Source organism: Lynx canadensis, chromosome B1 (assembly GCF_007474595.2).
Source record: "Lynx canadensis isolate LIC74 chromosome B1, mLynCan4.pri.v2, whole genome shotgun sequence".
NCBI classification, from domain to species: Eukaryota; Metazoa; Chordata; class Mammalia; order Carnivora; family Felidae; genus Lynx; species Lynx canadensis.
Genome location: NC_044306.2, coordinates 81,052,602 through 81,070,956, shown reverse-complemented (window position 1 = coordinate 81,070,956; position 18,355 = coordinate 81,052,602). Strand labels below are relative to the sequence as shown.

At 40.7% G+C, this 18,355-nt stretch overlaps 1 protein-coding gene across 1 annotated transcript in view; it reads right to left on the bottom strand.

Annotated features, from left to right (window-relative positions):
- Positions 1-18,355, bottom strand: part of SLC10A7 (solute carrier family 10 member 7) — a 257,064-nt gene that overhangs the window by 65,475 nt on the left and 173,234 nt on the right. Inside the window, exon 6 of the mRNA XM_030312964.2 lies at positions 5,044-5,079. Within this exon, the coding sequence (XP_030168824.1) occupies positions 5,044-5,079 (36 nt within the window). The remainder of the gene's footprint in view (positions 1-5,043; positions 5,080-18,355) is intronic.

The window sequence follows — 18,355 nt, the reverse complement described above, 5'->3', positions numbered from 1 at the left end:
GGACACAAAAATCTCTTGGTGTTCTTCCTAAGCAAACTGGATATCCTTGGTGGTCTTTGCTGACTTATTATTAGAATGCCTCAGAACTCAGTCCACTAATACCTTCTCTATCCTCTCTTGGTAATCTCATTCTGTCTAACTTCAAATCCATCTCTATGTTGACTTCTCCCAAAAGTGTATCTCTTATCCAGACTTCTGCCCTGAATCCCAGACTCATATAGTCAACTGCTTACTTGATTTCTCTACTTTGATGTCTCAACGGCATCTTAATCCAAACATGTGCAAGACTGAGCTCTTTATGAGTTCCTTTAACTTGTCCAGCCCTACAGCCTTCTCTTTCTTCTCTACAGTAACTCCACCCCTCCAATTGCATGGACTTAGTTATCCTTGACTCTTCTGTGTCCTCATAACCTTCATTCAATCTTTCAGGTCTTTCAAGATCTACTTCCAACTACTTTCCACCATTTACTCAACCACCTTGGTCCAAGCTAAACCATCTCTTGCCATGATATTGTACTAGCTTTCTAATTGGTCTTCCTGTCTCCACCTTTATCTCCTGATGATCTAGTCTCAATCCAGCCTCCAGAATCATCCTCTGAAAAGGTATGTCAGAACATGCTACTCTTATGATCAGAACGCTTTCAATGGTTTTGTATCTCTCTCAAATTAAAATTAAAACTCCTTAACAAAGGACTTCAAGGACCTACATCATTTGGCCCCTGTCATGGCTCTGACCTCATCTCTATCTACTCTCCTCCTTGCTCACTGCATTCCAGCCACACTGGCCCACTTGCTGTTCCTTAAGGACACCATATATGCTCTCAGGACTTTTCCACTTGTTGTTCCCTCCACCTGGAACACTCTAGGCCTTTCCTCAAATATCATTTTCTTAGTAAGTCCCACCATAACCTCCATATTGAAAACAGCAATTCCCCCAACCCATTCTGGCACTTCCTCCTTCTCTCTTCCTCTCCTTCCTTTTATTTTTCTCTTTCGTATGTATTACTCATATATTGTATTTTCACTTATTTGTTGGTAGTTTCTTTCCACTAGTATATAACCTCCACAACAGCAAAGGTGTATCTTTTTGCTCATTGCTATATCTTTGGTACCCAGGAAAGCACCTTGCATATAGGAAGAAGTCAATACTTATTACTGAATGAGTGATGAATAAGTTTAAATAACTTCGAGTAATTTTTCTATAAAACAAAGGACAGAAATGGAATGTAGGCATGATAAGATGAGATTTAATTTTTAAGATATGTAATATTACAGAATACTTATATGTTAACAGAAACGATCCAGTGATAAAAAATTTGGTAATAAAGGACAAAGAAGGAAATTGTTTTGAGTTGTATTGTTAAGTAGCCAATAAGAGATAATACAACAGGAGCGGCTGGCCTTCGATGAGGGCAAAGACAGTTTATCTGCAGAAATAGGAGAAAAGACAAAGAATGTAGATGCAGGTTGGTGGGATTTTGTAAAATTTCTGATTGCTTCTAATTTCCTCATCAGCTAATTTCTTTTCTGCATCAGTTGAGATGAAAAAGGAGAAGAGGCACTGGAGATTTGAGAAGCAAGGAGAAGGTATGAAATGACTCTCTAGAGAGTGGGAATGAGGATTAATTAGGGGAAGGTAAGTATGATCACCAGTCTCACAGTTAGTGGTCATGAATTTCAAATGAGACCAGTCAGCATGGTAGCGTGTGTTCCAGGCATGTTCAGGTACATATGCAGAAAAGGTATAGGGTTGGCTATTAGCAGGCCTGGCACTTTGCCATGCAAATATAAAGCAGTAAGAGATGAGCAAGGTTGTCGATGGTATACACAAAAAAGTAATCATAATGACAGACCAGGAGATCTAGGCTAGGTAAGATGGGGTGTGAGGGGATGGGAGTGAGGGGAGAGTATGTTAGAGGCTTTGCTAAGGCGATAAGGTAAATAAACTGGCCATTCTAGCAGGTTTGAAAAGATTTTAATTTGGGGAGTAGGTCACAAAGACAGGAGCTATTGGTAAGAGAAAACATTTGAAAATAGGAGTACGGAAGGATGCCATTACTGGCAGTAACAAAGTCAAGGGTGTGACTATAGGGGTGATTGGCTGAGATGAAGTGGAAGGCAATCTTACTGGAGAAGAGGTCAAGAATTTAGAGGCCAGAGTATTAGGAGGGATCAATTACATGAATATTGAAAAGCACCAGGAATTAATCCAAGTGTACTATTAAAAAGAAGACAAGGGAAGGTACTAATATTTTTTTGGACTCCTAGAGAGTGACCTGGGGTTCTACTGATAATTACAGCAAGGAGTGATAGCAGGCAGTATAGGCATATTGGCCTAACCTTCAAAGGAATGAGAATATTTTGTGGAGAAGGCATGAGAAATGATCTGGAATTGGTAACGAGGTGCAAGAAAGACACCTTACCCCATTTCAAGGCTCAGTGATATGAAAGGCACCTGCAGCAGAAACATGAGTCAGAGGACAGGTTTCAGTTGGAGCAAGATGGTGAGGTAGAACATTCTAAGAGCTCAAGAATACAGAGAACTGAGATTTCATCAGTAAAAAGTGACGCAATTCACTTTGCAAGGGCTATATTTGTTTCCTCAGCTTCTCTAACAAAATATCACAAACTGGATGGCTTAAAACAACAGAGATTTATTGTTTCACAGTTCTGGAAGCAAGAGCATGCTCCCTCTGAAATCTACAGGGGAGAATCCCTCTTGTCTCTTCCAGCTGTGACATCTGCCAGCAGTCCTTGCTGTTCGTTGGCTTGTATGTGCATCACTCTAACCTCTGTCTCATCATGATGTGGTGTTCTCCCTCCGTTGGACTCTGCTTCTTGTAAAGACACCAATATTGGATTAAGGGTCCACCCTGTGCCAGTATGACCTCATCTCAAATAATTATATCTGCAATGACCCTATTTTCAAATAAAATCACGTTCTGAGGTCCTAGGGGTTAGAACTTCAACCTCCCATCATGGGAGGACATGATTCAGCCCATAACAGGGGTGCTAATAAAAAACACTACATCTTTTATGGAATGTGTTCCAATTTAAGTTGCTCAAGTTTTAGTCCTACTTGGTAAATGAAGCCTGGCAATTCAAGTGTTTAAGCAATGACCTTGGTTTGTAAAATGCATGACCACCTACACAGACAAAAAATGTTATATACTGTTCATGTGATTTAAGGTCATAGAACATAGACGTGTCTATTGATGTTGTGTGATGATGTCACAGAACCTGTTGGGACAGCTTAGTTAGCTAGCTCAGAAGGGAAGAATTAAACTTTGAAGTTGAGGGTCTTGGAGTCTCTTTAACGATTCTTGTAGCTCTATCATTTTAAAATGTTGAACCAACCAAAGCTCACAAGCCTATGGGTCTAAGAGTAGGGGAAAGCTTGCAACAGTGTGATGTCATAATGTTAACGAGCTGAGAACATTTCTCGTTATGGCTGGAAATGGGCAGAAGAAGGAGAAAAACACTCATCTGGTTCTGTAGTCATGAGCCGAAACAAGGTCCCAGAGATTCCAGACCCCGAGATACCCAAAAGTGCTATCCTCGGTCTCGGCCCCACAGTTGTGGCTGTGACTTCTTCCCAGCTCGTCTTAAAAGCGTCACATGAGTAAGGGATGCTACTCTTCTGCAATGGAGAAAACCTGGACTACAAAGCCATTTACTGTGCATTGGATTAGATGCTCAGCTTTCTACTTGTCCTCCGACCCCACTGCAGGTGGTGGTCTCAGGCTGGCCTGCATCCCGTGCCTGTTGAGGGCTGCTCCTCCCAAATCGTGATCCAAGGTCTTAGAAAGAACACTGAGGGGTGATCCTAATTCCTCACATCTAGTGAGCAGGTAGGCACATACCCAGTTTTCTCTTCCGAAAGAATGCAAAGCAATATTCACTTCGATATTAACGTGACTCACTGCAAATTCTGAATTGATGAAATCCAAATTAATGAGGTTTGTTATGCTGAGGGAAGTGATCTGATGATTTGACTCTTTTTAACCTTGTCAGCATGGAGCTAGCATTTCAGAAGGGATGGGGGAAGCGAGGTTTATTACTTGAAGGTAATGTCTTTCATGAAAGATGCAGTATCCAACTGTTTAGTAGGGCATCTCTTCCTCTCCACTTCCTGCACAGCTTGTAAGAAATGAAGTCCCTCACACTATTACTCTAATTGAATTCCAACTTGGGTAATTACACTATAATTAAATAAATTTTCCCCATAGTTTTAATTCACTGACAAATAGTGCTAGTCAAACAGCTACGTTTCACTCCCAGAAATGATCCCCAACTCCATTTCAGTGATGAGTGGAGTGATTTATATTTGGGAAATGTGTGTATGAAAAATGCACAGTTCATAAAATATTGTAGGTATCATTCATGATTACATATGCTTTTCTCAGCATGAGATAACATTAATTTCTATTATAATCTTTCATCTAATTTCTCATATGCATAGTGCCAAAAGAAATGACAGTTAATTAGCATTTCTTATTTTCAGAGCAATTTTTGTTTAGTTAATCAGTAGCTTGTATTTTTTTATTTCTGGAGCACATTGCACATTTCATTATCCCTGGCAGACAGACGAGGTAGGTGTTATTGTTTCCCATTCTACAGATGAAACAACTGAGGCAGTATTCCCCAAAGTAAGGAAGCCGGTTGCTACAAGCCATGGAACCTAAGCTTCCTCTGGTCCCCTGGTTCTATCAAACATTGGGTCACCAGCAATCACTTTAGTTTTAGCAGCAAGAAAATAAAGAGCACATATATATTTGTGCCCTGCATCACAGGTCATTAATTTGTAATAATTAATGATTCAGCCAGGAGTCAGAGGCCTAATCAGTGGATCATGAGAACACAGAGATTCTTTGTGTCTACCTGTTATTATTTGGTACAGTTCAACTGGAGGAACAGTTCAAAACGTGAGGCAAAGTGGTGCAAAAGGGTTCAAATTTCAATTTTTTTCCCCTAATGGTCTCTCTTAACGGGTTGTAGGTGGCTTTTAATAAAAGATATTAAAGACAACATCAAAATACTCACAAAAAGCAGCAGAAGCAGGGGTGTTACAACGATGCCCTGAAAGAAATGAAAGAGATGATGATCATTTATCAGCCTGGAAAGCAGGACACTTTCTTTGCCATTTTAAACTCTGATGCATGGAAATGTTGATCCTTCTCACTTCCGTTTAATAAAATTGAGGTGATAAAGATGAGGGAGCCCCAGTCTTGGCTCTCCCTACCACAATGCCTTAGCATCTCTATTATAATTACTCATATTTGGCATCACTAAAAGTACCAGCGCCAATCTTCCTTAAACTCGTCTGCCCCTTTTAAGACTGAAGTTGCCTTCCATGTTATATATGGATCGCTCGGGTGAAGCTGGCAAGCCTTCTCACTCCAAGGCTTTCAACTCTAACTTGGATAAAGTGCCCCCTTTCAAGAGAAGACAGGTGGTTCAGTCCCAGTTGGGGTCCTCTCCTGAGCAAAGACCACGTCAGTTGTGATGAATGAGATGTCGTGATTTTGTAATGTGAACCAATCTCCCCTAGGAAATGAGCTGGGATCTCAAAACTCATTTCACTTGATTAGACTCCATGTCTCCATGGTGGAAGGCAAGTCTTTCATCTAATTCAGCCACACAGGACCACCTCAGTCCCTCTGCCTCCCCTAGGCAGAAAGGAGCAAAAGATTTGTTTTCTGCAGTGACAGGAAACAGTTTGAGGCTGTTGTCAATGAGGCAGGATACAAGCTTTTAGGTTTCTTGAAGGTAAATCTTTAAAACTAGGTGTTTGAGTTGGGAGTTAACATGACAGGTTTCAGTTTTAGAGCAGCAGATGATTATTCGCACCTCTTAGTTCTTCCTTTATCTCTCAGCACTTCATTATGATTTATACAAGAAAAAGCATTTCATATTTTTATTAATGAATTCTACTTGGAACTTTAGTATTCCAAAGAGCCTGTGTGTGTGTGTGTGTGTGTGTGTGTGTGTGTGTGTGTGTGTATTGTGTGTGTGTGAGAAAGAGACAGACAGAGACTATACTGTGGCCAGGATCTAGGTCCGGGACCATTTCATTACGTCTGGAAAAAAAGTCCTTTTGGTATTTATATGAAATCCTTTCATCATTATAGTAACTAAATTCTTTTGGATGTGGCCCAGGAGAGACTGGCTTACCTTATATGAATATTGCTACTATGACTTTCTTAGTCATATACGACATGTGAAGATTCACCCATGAGCTTGTTTTATTGTTAAATAATAGAATAAATGCCTCTTTATTGAGCAAACGTTTGCAGTTGGCAATAAGGAATACATTTTAAGTATCATATTTTTAATCTGTTTGCTAAAATATGTGTTGGGGCTTATCAACTCCATTGGTGTCTATGAAACAGGCTCTCATCAGCACGTTTAGGAGAGCTAAGTGTGGAAAATAGCAAAGGAATTTTGAAGAGCTACTGTCCTTCAATGATATGGAATGTACTCAGATTTTAGGAGGAACTACAGACTTTACTAGGCCATGTGGAAATGAAAGTATCTGGCTGTTTCAGTCTACGGGGGAGCCATTTGATTTTAAGTCAATTCGTTTAAACATTTATTGAATGTCCACTTACATGCCAGCACTGTTCCATTAATTAGAAGAATTAGAGGGGACTGATTTGGCAGAAAGGAAAATAAGGATATTCCAGAAAGAAGGAAGGGAATTCGCAAAGCTGTAAAAAAGTTGAGCAGGTTGGTAAGAAAAGTATGAAGTGGGCGTTTCAGAGACCAGGTCACCAAAGACTTTGTGGCCAGAAGAGGGAGTTCAGAGTTGATCCCATCATCAATGGCAAACTACTGAAGAATGTCAAGCAAAGGTACAATGAGGTGATAAATAATTTAGCATATGGAGAATAAACTGGACTTAGCTTATAAGCTAACCAGTTTTACCTTTGTTATGTATCAATTCACTCACATCCAGATAAAAGAAAATAAAAATATTAATGTTAATTATGAAACACCAATAACACTAATAACACTTCTAAGAAACAAGGTATGGTATCTGTGACAGGATAAGAATTTTCAACTAGGAGGAAGGCTGAGCACTGTCACCTCTCTGAGGACAACTGTCTCATATGGAGGAGGTGGAGCCACAAGGGTGTCTTATAGTACATGGGGACCCACGTTCTTCCTGGTGACCGCTTAATTTCCCACAGTAGAATAGTAACAGTAGGAGTAACAATACAGGACTATCAATAGTATTTTGCTTTCAGCACTTTCACGCAACACATTTTTTTTTTATTTTTTATTTAAAAAAGTGTTTTTAGTGTTTATTTTATTTTTGATAGTGAGAGAGACAGAGCGTGAGCAGGGGAGGGGCAGAGAGAGAGGGAGACGCAGAATCCAAAGCAGGCTCCACGCTGCGAACTCCGAGCTGTCAGCGCAGAGCCCTACACAGGCACGAACCCACAGGCCATGAGATCATGACCTGAGCCGAAGTCGGACGCTTAACTGACTGGGCCACCCAGGCGCCCCTTACCAAGCACATTTTAAAATCTGACCTTCCCCGGTGCACCTGGGTGGCTCAGTCAGTTAAGCGTCTGACTTCAGCTCAGGTCATGATCTGGCGGTCTGTGGGTTAGAGCCCCGCATTGTGCTCTGTGCTGAAAGCTCAGAGTCTGGAGCCTGCTTCGGATTCTGCATCTCCCTCTCTCTCTCTCTGCCCCTCCCCTGCTCACATTCTGTCTCTCTGTCTCACAAAAATAAATAAGAAATGTTAATAAAAAAAAAAATTAAAACCTGACCCTTCCCTATTGAAGGAGGTAGGGTACATAATAGTCCCGTTTCATAGATGAGGAGACTGGGGTTCAGAAAAGTCAAGCAAATGGCCCAAAATCACACTGCAAATAAATAGCAAAAGGCAAAGCCTAGATTTGAGCCTGCTTTGCCCAATTCCAAATCCAGAACTGATTCCACTACACCACTGGTCCTCAGTGGCAGGTTTCAGCAGCCAGTACGTTTTTCCACAGAGTTCTGTTTAGGACATATATGGAGTGATTAGTTGCAGTATGATCTTGGTCTCAAGGTGATAAGCAATTCTTAAAGATGACTTTATTGTGGAAGGCAGTGCACTATTATCTGCAGATTTTCCTGCCTTAATATTTCAGCTGTATAGTTACCAACACACAAAAGTTTCTTTGCAGTTCTTCCAAAGACTTAAGCTGTTTGTTCGTAAAATATTAAAAATTTCCTAGCAAACAGGATGTATTTTCTAATTCTGGATTCAAGATTCCTTGTTACTTTCTCAAAAATGTTGTTCAATTTTATTAACTAAGACTGAATCATTAGTGCTGAAATCTGTTTTTCAACTGTATTAGGAAATGAATCAGTCACAACGCCGCTAATCCCAGTAAGCGCACCATAAGTTTTAGTGAAGTCACTATAATAATTATCAAACTACTAATAGCCACCATCTACAGAGCACTGATCTACATCAATGAGGACTTCATGAATGTTATCTTCTGGAGCTGTCACAACAAGCCTGGGAGGTAAGCACCATTATTATCCCCCTCTACTATGGAAGGAAACTAAGTCTCAGAGATACTGAGTGAAGTATGAAGAGGCAGTGCCAGGAATTCAATCTCCATCTCCCTGGCTCCACAGCCTGTGAGCCTGACTGGTGTAAATAAAACCTTTGCAGTTTTACCCTATTTCCTCAGGGTTATACTTTAAGAGTAAACCGGAGAGGAGCTTCAAACTCAGTATGTCTTTTTGATGACATGAAACAAATTGAGAAAGAAGCCTTTGTGTGACACAGTTGATACATTTTTTCAAAGTCAGGTTTTTTACAAATATCAGTGGTAAAAAGGGTGAACTGAAAATGTAAACCGTAACAGCAACACTCATTGGAAGATGGAAAGTCAAATAAACACGTTATTTTCTCTTGGGTATGCAGAAGGCTGAATTTGATGGTCTCTTTTCTCTTTTCCAAGTAAATCCTATGCAAATGGATAAAACCAAAGAGGTGGTGGAGGAGCACTTCTAGCAAAAGATGTTACTCCCTCTGCTTGCAGATTCAAGGTCAAGACATAGTTTTAGCATCCTTGCAATTGGGAGGGAGTGTTAAGCTTTCTGATTGCAACACCTGAAGAAGTCAAGTCACAAAGTGACTGGCTTTGATTGTCTCTTTAAAAAAACCTTCAGAAAATCCATTTACACCTCTGATGTGGCTCACTGGGTGAATATATTTCAATGGCTTTAGTGGAAAGGAAAAAAAAAGTGTCAAATCTCAGACACTAAGATTTAGTCACATTAAATTATAAACCAAAAACAAAACCCAAATACAACAAAAACAACTGTAAATGCACCTTGCTCTCAGTTGTAGTACTAGCTAAAAAGGCAAAACTTAAGTGAATTATCATTTTTTAAACATAGAAAACGTTATCAAAAGGTTTTACTGCAACAACTATTGTGATTGCACAGAAACAAAAACTGACATGGTAGGTTTCTGTCTCCAGGATATTGAATGTTAAGTCTTGGAAAAGGTGTTTTTTATTTTTTAATTAAAAGGCAATAAATAACCGAACGTTTACAGAATGACAGAAACTCAGTTTTGCAAGGGATCTTAGACCTACCCTGGTCCAGTCCTCATCTGAAGTGTGACCCCCTCGGTCTCCCTCACTGGCTCACCAGTGAGGTGAGGCCATGATGGCTGTGCTTTTGCCAGAGAACCCACAGAGAGGCAATGTTCTTGTTCTGAAGACACGCATTGACCTGGATGAAGCTTTTTCATAGCAGGGAAGCTCTTTCTTATAATTGATCCCACACCACCTCCCCTGTCTCCCTGTCTTCTTCTTGGAGCAACTTAAGGCACATCTCACCCCTCCTGCCTTGTGATGATCTTTGAACTGCTGCTTTGGAGTGATATAAATAAAATCTCTGCACTCTTCAACTACTTCCTCAAACCTGTATTTTCAGAATAATACTGAAGGGAGCATTGGGGTCCCCACACTAAGTTTCTTCAGGCTAAAAGTCCTTAGCCACACCTCTACCCCAACAGTGTTCCTCAGAGGGTAGGGTTTTGAGGCTTCTTAGACATAATCTCATTCAGGTAAATATAAGAGTCCACAGCATTCGCTTAATGAAAATTGACCAAAACTTGGAAATGTCATCCTGGTGCATTGTCTCACAGGCCAATCCAAGGATTATTCAATTACCTAGAGAGACATACCTTTGTTTGGTTTTTGTTTACTACTGATTAGAGCTCAGAAATTACATGCTAACTTATAAAGTATTGTCCAGTAGATTTAGAAATAATTTCCGTCTAGTAGAAAAAACAACCACCACAAAGGTTATGGTCTTATTACCCTATAGGTACTAGCCAGTTTTGTACTTAACATACCAAACTTATTTTGGTATTCTTTTCTGATGGATTATATAATCCCCACTTCTATAATCTTTTAGAAATCAACTTTATTATCCTGCTGGCTCCCTTATTACTCAGTTAAATAAATGTTTGACATGTGCTCATTCTATATGTTTTCAACTTTTGAAAATTCTACTTTGACAGCTCCTTTACTCTAAACCTTGAATTTAGGTTAATGCAAAGATCACCTTTTATTTTTTAAAGGATTAATGCCAACTAAAACTCCCAGGTTGTCTTCACATTTTGTCCTATGGTCAGTACACAGTGATATCTTAAAAAGTTACGGAGAAACTTATCCTTTAAGAATGAAATTATATTGGTGGCTAAGTTAGTTAAACATCTAACTTCAGCTCAGGTCATGATGTCACGGTTCATGGGTTCGAGCCCCGCATCAAGCTCCACGCTGGTGGTGCAGAGCCTGCTTGGGATTCTTGCTCTCTGGTCTCTCTCTGCCCTTCCCCTGCTCATGCTTTCTCTCTCTCTCTCTCAAAATAAATAAATAAACTTTCTTAAAAAGAATGAAATTATGTTGAGCCAATATGGAATGAGTTAGACTGGCCAATACATCCTAAGCAATACATTATAAAGTAGTGGTGGGAATTTTCGAGACATCCAAATTTAAACAAAATGGTCAAGATACATGGTCTCCAGAGAATATGACCTGATAAACATGAATGTCAGAGTAAATAACTATAAACTTCATAAACTAAAGAAAAAGGCATTAGAAGCCTAGCTGGAAAGAAAGTTGCGGTTGATTGGTGGGTAAGAGCCTCTTTCCTCTCCTCTGCCTGTATGTTCCTCTTTAAAACTGGACCTTCATAGAATAAATGCCTCAACATCCCCCAATTAAGCATTTCTCAGTATGTTCATCGCTCGGCCAGGGAAAGAAGGTATCCTAGCAGCTGACATGAGCATTCTGGTCTGTTCACTAGGCACAGAACACTATAGTAAAGGCACCTGCATCAGACTATTTGAGCTGGAAAACACCAGTCACTAAAAACATTCAGTTAATTCTCTCTAATCTGAGTCCATGTTTGCCAAGAAAATGTTGAATCATAATTTTGTTTTTCAAGTAGCATTTTTGATAGGAACAGAGCACAGTGGCTAGTTGACCCTAGGCTCCTAAAATACACCCATATTGAGGTGCGCTAAACACAGTGAGTTTCTGGACCTGAAAAGCTATGGATCTATTTCTGGATTGTGGTGACTCCATTTGAGCAATGTTACCCTATGAGGCCTTGCAGAAATGACAGCTGGCTCTTCTCAATGATGTACATTTAATTAAACAAACATTTACTGAGTGCTAACCATGTATCAAACATCATGGGAGCTGAGGAGAAAAGGAGTCCAAAGTCTCCTAAACACTTAAAAAAAAACTTCAGTCTGGCACAAAAACAGACACACAGACCAGTGGAATAGAATAGAAACCCCAGAACTAGACCCACAAACGTATGGCCAACTCATCTTTGACAAAGCAGGAAAGAACATCCAATGGAAAAAAGACAGCCTCTTTAACAAATGGTGCTGGGAGAACTGGACAGCAACATGCAGAAGGTTGAAACTAGACCACTTTCTCACACCATTTACAAAAATAAACTCAAAATGGATAAAGGACCTAAATGTGAGACAGGAAACCATCAAAACCTTAGAGGAGAAAGCAGGAAAAGACCTCTCTGACCTCAGCCGTAGCAATCTCTTACTCGACACATCCCCAAAGGCAAGGGAATTAAAAGCAAAAGTGAATTACTGGGACCTTATGAAGATAAAAAGCTTCTGCACAGCAAAGGAAACAACCAACAAAACTAAAAGGCAACCAACGGAATGGGAAAAGATATTTGCAAATGACGTATCGGACAAAGGGCTGGTATCTAAAGTCTATAAAGAGCTCACCAAGCTCCACACCCGAAAAACAAATAACCCAGTGAAGAAATGGGCAGAAAACATGAATAGACACTTCTCTAAAGAAGACATCCAGATGGCCAACAGGCACATGAAAAGATGTTCAGCGTCGCTCCTTATCAGGGAAATACAAATCAAAACCACACTCAGGTATCACCTCACGCCAGTCAGAGTGGCCAAAATGAACAAATCAGGAGACTATAGATGCTGGAGAGGATGTGGAGAAACGGGAACCCTCTTGCACTGTTGGTGGGAATGCAAATTAGTGCAGCCGCTCTGGAAAGCAGTGTGGAGGTTCCTCAGAAAATTAAAAATAGACCTACCCTATGACCCAGCAATAGCACTGCTAGGAATTTATCCAAGGGATACAGGAGTGCTGATGCATAGGGGCACTTGTACCCCAATGTTCATAGCAGCACTCTCAACAATAGCCAAATTATGGAAAGAGCCTAAATGTCCATCAACTGATGAATGGATAAAGAAATTGTGGTATATATACACAATGGAATACTACGTGGCAATGAGAAAAAATGAAATATGGCCTTTTGTAGCAACGTGGATGGAACTGGAGAGTGTAATGCTAAGTGAAATAAGCCATACAGAGAAAGACAGATACCATATGGTTTCACTCTTATGTGGATCCTGAGAAACTTAACAGGATCCCATGGGGGAGGGGAAGGAAAAAAAAAAAAAAAGAGGTTAGAGTGGGAGAGAGCCAAAGCATAAGAGACTGTTAAAAACTGAGAACAAACTGAGGGTTGATGGGGGGTGGGAGGGAGGGGAGGGTGGGTGATGGGTATTGAGGAGGGCACCTTTTGGGATGAGCACTGGGTGTTGTATGGAAACCAATTTGTCAATAAATTTCATATATATAAAAAAAAAAAACTTCAGTCATTTTGAAGCGGACTTTTACATGAAGCTCTAGAAAATAGTTTCTGTAAACTCCTTGGCTTGTCTTTGAAGGCTATCTTGGAAGACCTTTGTTTTTTCTATCCTGTTTTCTCCTCGTACAACCACTGGTGAGCATTGTTTATGTTACTAATGCACTTAGAATAATTTTTGGTTTTTCAAGCTATGTCTCTGATATGATATGTCCATATTTGATCTTTAATTTCCACCATGGTCCTTGCCCATACAGAGTTCCCATTATAGAAAGCGGCTCTATCCATCCTTCTGTAACTTCAACACCTCTGTTGAGAGATACCTCTACCATCTTATTCCCAAGAGACTGAGGTTTCTTCAGACCAAAATTAAGGGTCTTATATATATTAAGTGTGGTTAGATTTGGCCTATTATCTTTTGAAATTTTGATCTGTCACTGATAAATTCAGCAAATACCTACTTAGTGACTACGGTGTCAGGCCCCATTAGATGAGGAATAGTGGTGAATGAGACATGCACAACTGATACCCTTGGTGCTTTACAGAAGACAGAAAAGCGATAATGATAAAATGGTGAGTGTTTACAATCACAGTCTCAGCGTGCAATGAGAATGCTTAGCAGGTAGATGAGAGCAGTTCAGATGAGAACTGAAAGCAGAATAGGAGGGAGTCATGTCAAGAAGGCACAGACCAGGAGAAGGGGCATGGAGAGAGGAAACATAGGGAGGGAGAAGGGGCTGTACAAAGGCTTTGGAGGCAAGAAGAACATCAAGAAACTGGAAGTAAAGGGCAGAGTGTGAGGAATGCCATGTGAGACATAAAGCTAGAAGCCAGATGGAGAAGGAAGGCCTAATAATCCATGGTAAGGAGTCTGGCTTCATTTCCAAGCAAAGGGAAGCCACTGAAAGAATTATGGAGGCATGGTTACAGGGGAAGGGCCTGGGACCAAGGGCTTGACGATATATATCTGTGTTTAGGTAGAAATCACTCTGGGTGTAGTTTAGAGAAGAGTTTAAAAGGCTGAAAAATTAAAAGAAGGGAGACTAATGAGGAGGCTCTTCAGTAGCCCAGGCAGGAGTGGATTTAGGCTAAGGTGATGGAAGTTTAGTGATCACGACAGAGATATAACATACTCGAGAAGCAGTTGAAATGTAGATGGTAGGTTAACTGAATATTGAGGGAGAGGTGATGATAAAAAACAAGGAGGGAGGGCCTCTCAGTCTTCTAAATGAAGTGATTTTTTGGCCCGAAGAGTGGCCACTTACTGTTCCACTCAGTAAAAGTGGAACAATTACTGAGCCACAGTAGAATTGGGATATACAGATTAATTTTTCTTGGGGAACACGATGAATTTGAGGTGTCTACAAGGCCTTCAATTAGAGACACTTTAAGTAGTTGGATATATGGGACAGAAGCTCAGACTGGTGTGGACAGTGGCTACAGATGAGTGATCCCTCAATATATAGTTGGTGGCTTACTATTACAGAGAAGATAAGAAGTTAAGGAATAGAGAATACATATTGAAGCTCAGAGGAGGCCTAGCAGAAAACAGCTGGAATGACTAGTGTGGAAGTTAAGCTGGAGTAGATTAAGCACTAAGAAGGAAGAAGAGAGAGAGAGAGACAGTTTGGATACTCTTTCAAGAAGTCTGGCTGTAGAGAGGGGGAGAGAGATACAGCTATAACCTGAGGGAATATGAGGGAAAGGAAATTTGTTGGTGTTTGTTCTGTGGTTTGTTTGCTTTATTTTAGAAAGGAGAAGCTTGAGGATTTCCAAAATTCATAAAAAAGAACCCAAGCAGGCAGGAGAGTGGAGCTTTAGAGAATAGAAGGGAATGTATGTATTACCTGAAGGAGGAGGGGGCAGGGAAAGAGTCCCAGGGCACAGCTGCAGGGTTTAACTTCAGGAAGGAGGTGGGCTGACACCTCTTCATTGTAAAATGGGAGAGAAGGATACATTAGGTACAGATGAAGACAAACCTGTGTGTCCTTGATATTAGAAAGTTGAAGGAACTTCCATTTAAGGGCTTCTATTTTCTATATTAAGTAGGAGGTGTTTGAAGTGTTTTACCAAGCCAAGGGGGAGACAGGTTCAGGCAGGGGAAGTCAGTGACTGGAAACCGGTGTTATGACTAAAGGGAGTGGGTGTCTAAAACAGTGAAGGGGCTGGGATTTCACCATCCCGTGAAGTTAATAAGTTAGCCGGCCATCATCTCGTGGGTGCTGGAAGAAGACACATGACTCCTGGGTCAGAGCCACAGGACTGTATCACTCACAGGATAGCAAGCAGCCTGAGCATCAGTTTCCCTCACCCCCAAGTCAAGTAGGGCTGTGCAAATGGGCTCAGATGGATGCCTGCCCTACAGTGGGTTGCATTACAGAAAAGGAATACTGAGTTTAGGGAATCCAAAGCTTTTAAAATGGACAGAAAGCATGCCTACCTTTTGCTCTAGAGGGGAATACTATCTTTATCTTTCCGAGGCAGTGAGCAAACCTGCCATTTTCTCCAGAGGGAGATGCTATTTCTATCTTTCAAGGCCATTCACTATAGAAACATCCCTGAAAAGATAGTTGAGAACAAAGGTCCGTCAGTGCCTCCAATCACAAGATGTACAGAAATGTGAGAGACGTGTGGAGGCCGGTCTTCCAACAGAGGAAATTTCCAGCAGGCCAACCCAGTTCATACTGGTCATCTCAACAGTTGAGCTATCAAGCTCATTATTGCTCCCTTCAAACATCATCATGTATACAGTAAGATGATAATTAGATAATCATTTTTAAGTGACCAGAAAAACTTCTCCAAGATGACACTGATCCTCTAACATTCCTTGGACACTATGATTAAAATAAGTAAGAGTTTAACCAACTGAACTGACTTCCAACTCATAATTCACTCTCTCTCTCTCTCTCTCTTCTTAAATTGGAAACTTTGCTAAGTTTATGTTTGAAATCTAGATCCTCGCTAGACTGCACTGTGGTCTACGGACCAGCAGCACTGGCCTCAAGTGAAAGCTTGTCAGGAATTGCTGAGGTCAGAGCCCATCCCAGACCTAGCATGTCGTCATCTGCATTTTTAACAAAACTTCCAGGATATTTGTAGACACATTAAAATTCAAAAAGGACTGATTTAGGGTCTACAGCAGGGGTAGGCAAACTTTTCTGTACAGGGCCAGATAACAATTATTTCAGGTTTTGCTGGCCATACAGACTGTTACAATTAGCCAACTGTGCTACTACGGCTTGAAAGCGACCAAAGTTAACAAGTAAATAAATGGGCATGGTCAAATTTGGCCCACGGGCTGTAGTTGAGACCCCTGCTCTAAACTGTTTTTGGGTTAGCAGTTATATTTTATTTTGTTTAATTTTTAATTTTTTTTTTAAACGTTTATTTATTTTTGAGACAGAGAGAGACAGAGCATGAACGGGGGAGGGTCAGAGAGAGAGGAAGACACAGAATCTGAAGCAGGCTCCAGGCTCTGAGCTGTCAGCACAGAGCCCAACACAGGGCTCGAACTCACAGACTGGGAGATCGTGACCTGAGCCGGAGTCGGACACTTAACCGACTAAGCCACCCAGACGCCCCAGCAGTTATATTTTAAAAAGAAGTAAGCAAGTGTAACAAGCATTTACTTTTAATAACTTGGTGTCTGGTGAACCCACGCCAGCTTCTAAACATCACAGCATGTTCCTCTGTAACTGCTTATACCACACTACTTAATTGCCCATTCTTTAATTTTTCTCTAGACTGAAAACAAAATTACCAGTTAATAGCGTGTAAAATCTACTTTCTTCTCCTTTTTGATATTTGCAGTGACATTTGCACATGCCCAGCTGCTGATTCTACCCCTTTTCTTTATGATTTCTCAAAGACGGCGATTCAGCAATCTCAAATGTTAGTTTTCTCAGGACCCTGTGAAGTAATTTGTCTGGGTCAGAAGATAGAGTCTGCTTATCTTGGGCCTCCTTTCCTTTTGCCAATATTTACTTTACCATTTCTAATCTGAAGACTATTCTCTTTGCCAAAGATGATGGAAGCAAAGGGAAGGGCCAGGCAGAAGGGGGACGGATAAATAGCAGGATGCTGAATCGTAGGCAGAATGTGTGGAGGTAAGGGTCCTAATATCCAGAGCCGTATGAGAAAAGAGATCAACACAAGAGCAGAAAAGGGAAATAACACATACATCGCTAGTTAGAATAGAGTGATAGATGTTAAAAGCTGAAAAACAGTGTTCAAACTCATGATTTTTCTGTTTACTTTTTAGCTGAAAAAGTAAATCCTCTTTTCAGACTATGTAAACTCATAGACTTGTATTAAAACTATGAACTATTGTTTTTTTCTACCTAAATTAGGAGTAATACAGACAATCTGAAATTCAATTAAAGCCTAAACTGAGATGCACGTGGGAATTTTCTGCATTTTTCAAGAACCTTTCATATAAATGTTTTCTACATTTATAGATTTAACATGCAATAAATACTTTTCCAAAGAAGCCTCTTAAAAATGCTTATTTGTAGAGTATAGATCGGACCAAAGAGGTGGCAAAGGAAAGTAAGTCAAAATTTCTCACTTGATGACACAAGCTTTCATAGCTGAGCAGTGATTTGTCAAGGTTCAATCTGGCCTGCAGGCCCCCACCGTGGGCATACAGCTGCCATCTGGTGTGTCGTGCTTTTCTTTTCCCTGGGAATACATCCGGCGGTCTATTAAGGATCAGCAGCAGCACAACCAGCATTAGGTACGAGAAGCCCAGCTCTCTTCAAATGTCAGGAGGATGGTTCCACATTACCCAATGGTCAGCCAAGTTTCCTGAATCTTATACATAGGAGCTAGTAGTGTTTCTTGTTTAAAAAAAATTTTTTTTTTACATTTATTTATTTTTGAGAGACAGAGCACAAGTGGGGGAGGAACAGAGGAAGAATGAGACGCAGGATCCGAAGCAGGCTCCAGGCTCTGAGCTGTCAGCACAGAGCCCGACGTGGGGCTCGGACCCACAAACCGTGAGATCATGACCTGAGCGAAATCAGATGCTTCACTGACTAAGCCACCCAGGCGCCCTGTATTTCTTGCTTTAAATCACTGCTTCGGTGACACCAAATATTACCATCATGACAACAGCCAACATTTATTAATGTAAATTATGCACTAGGAGCTGTGCTATGTGCTTCACAAACAA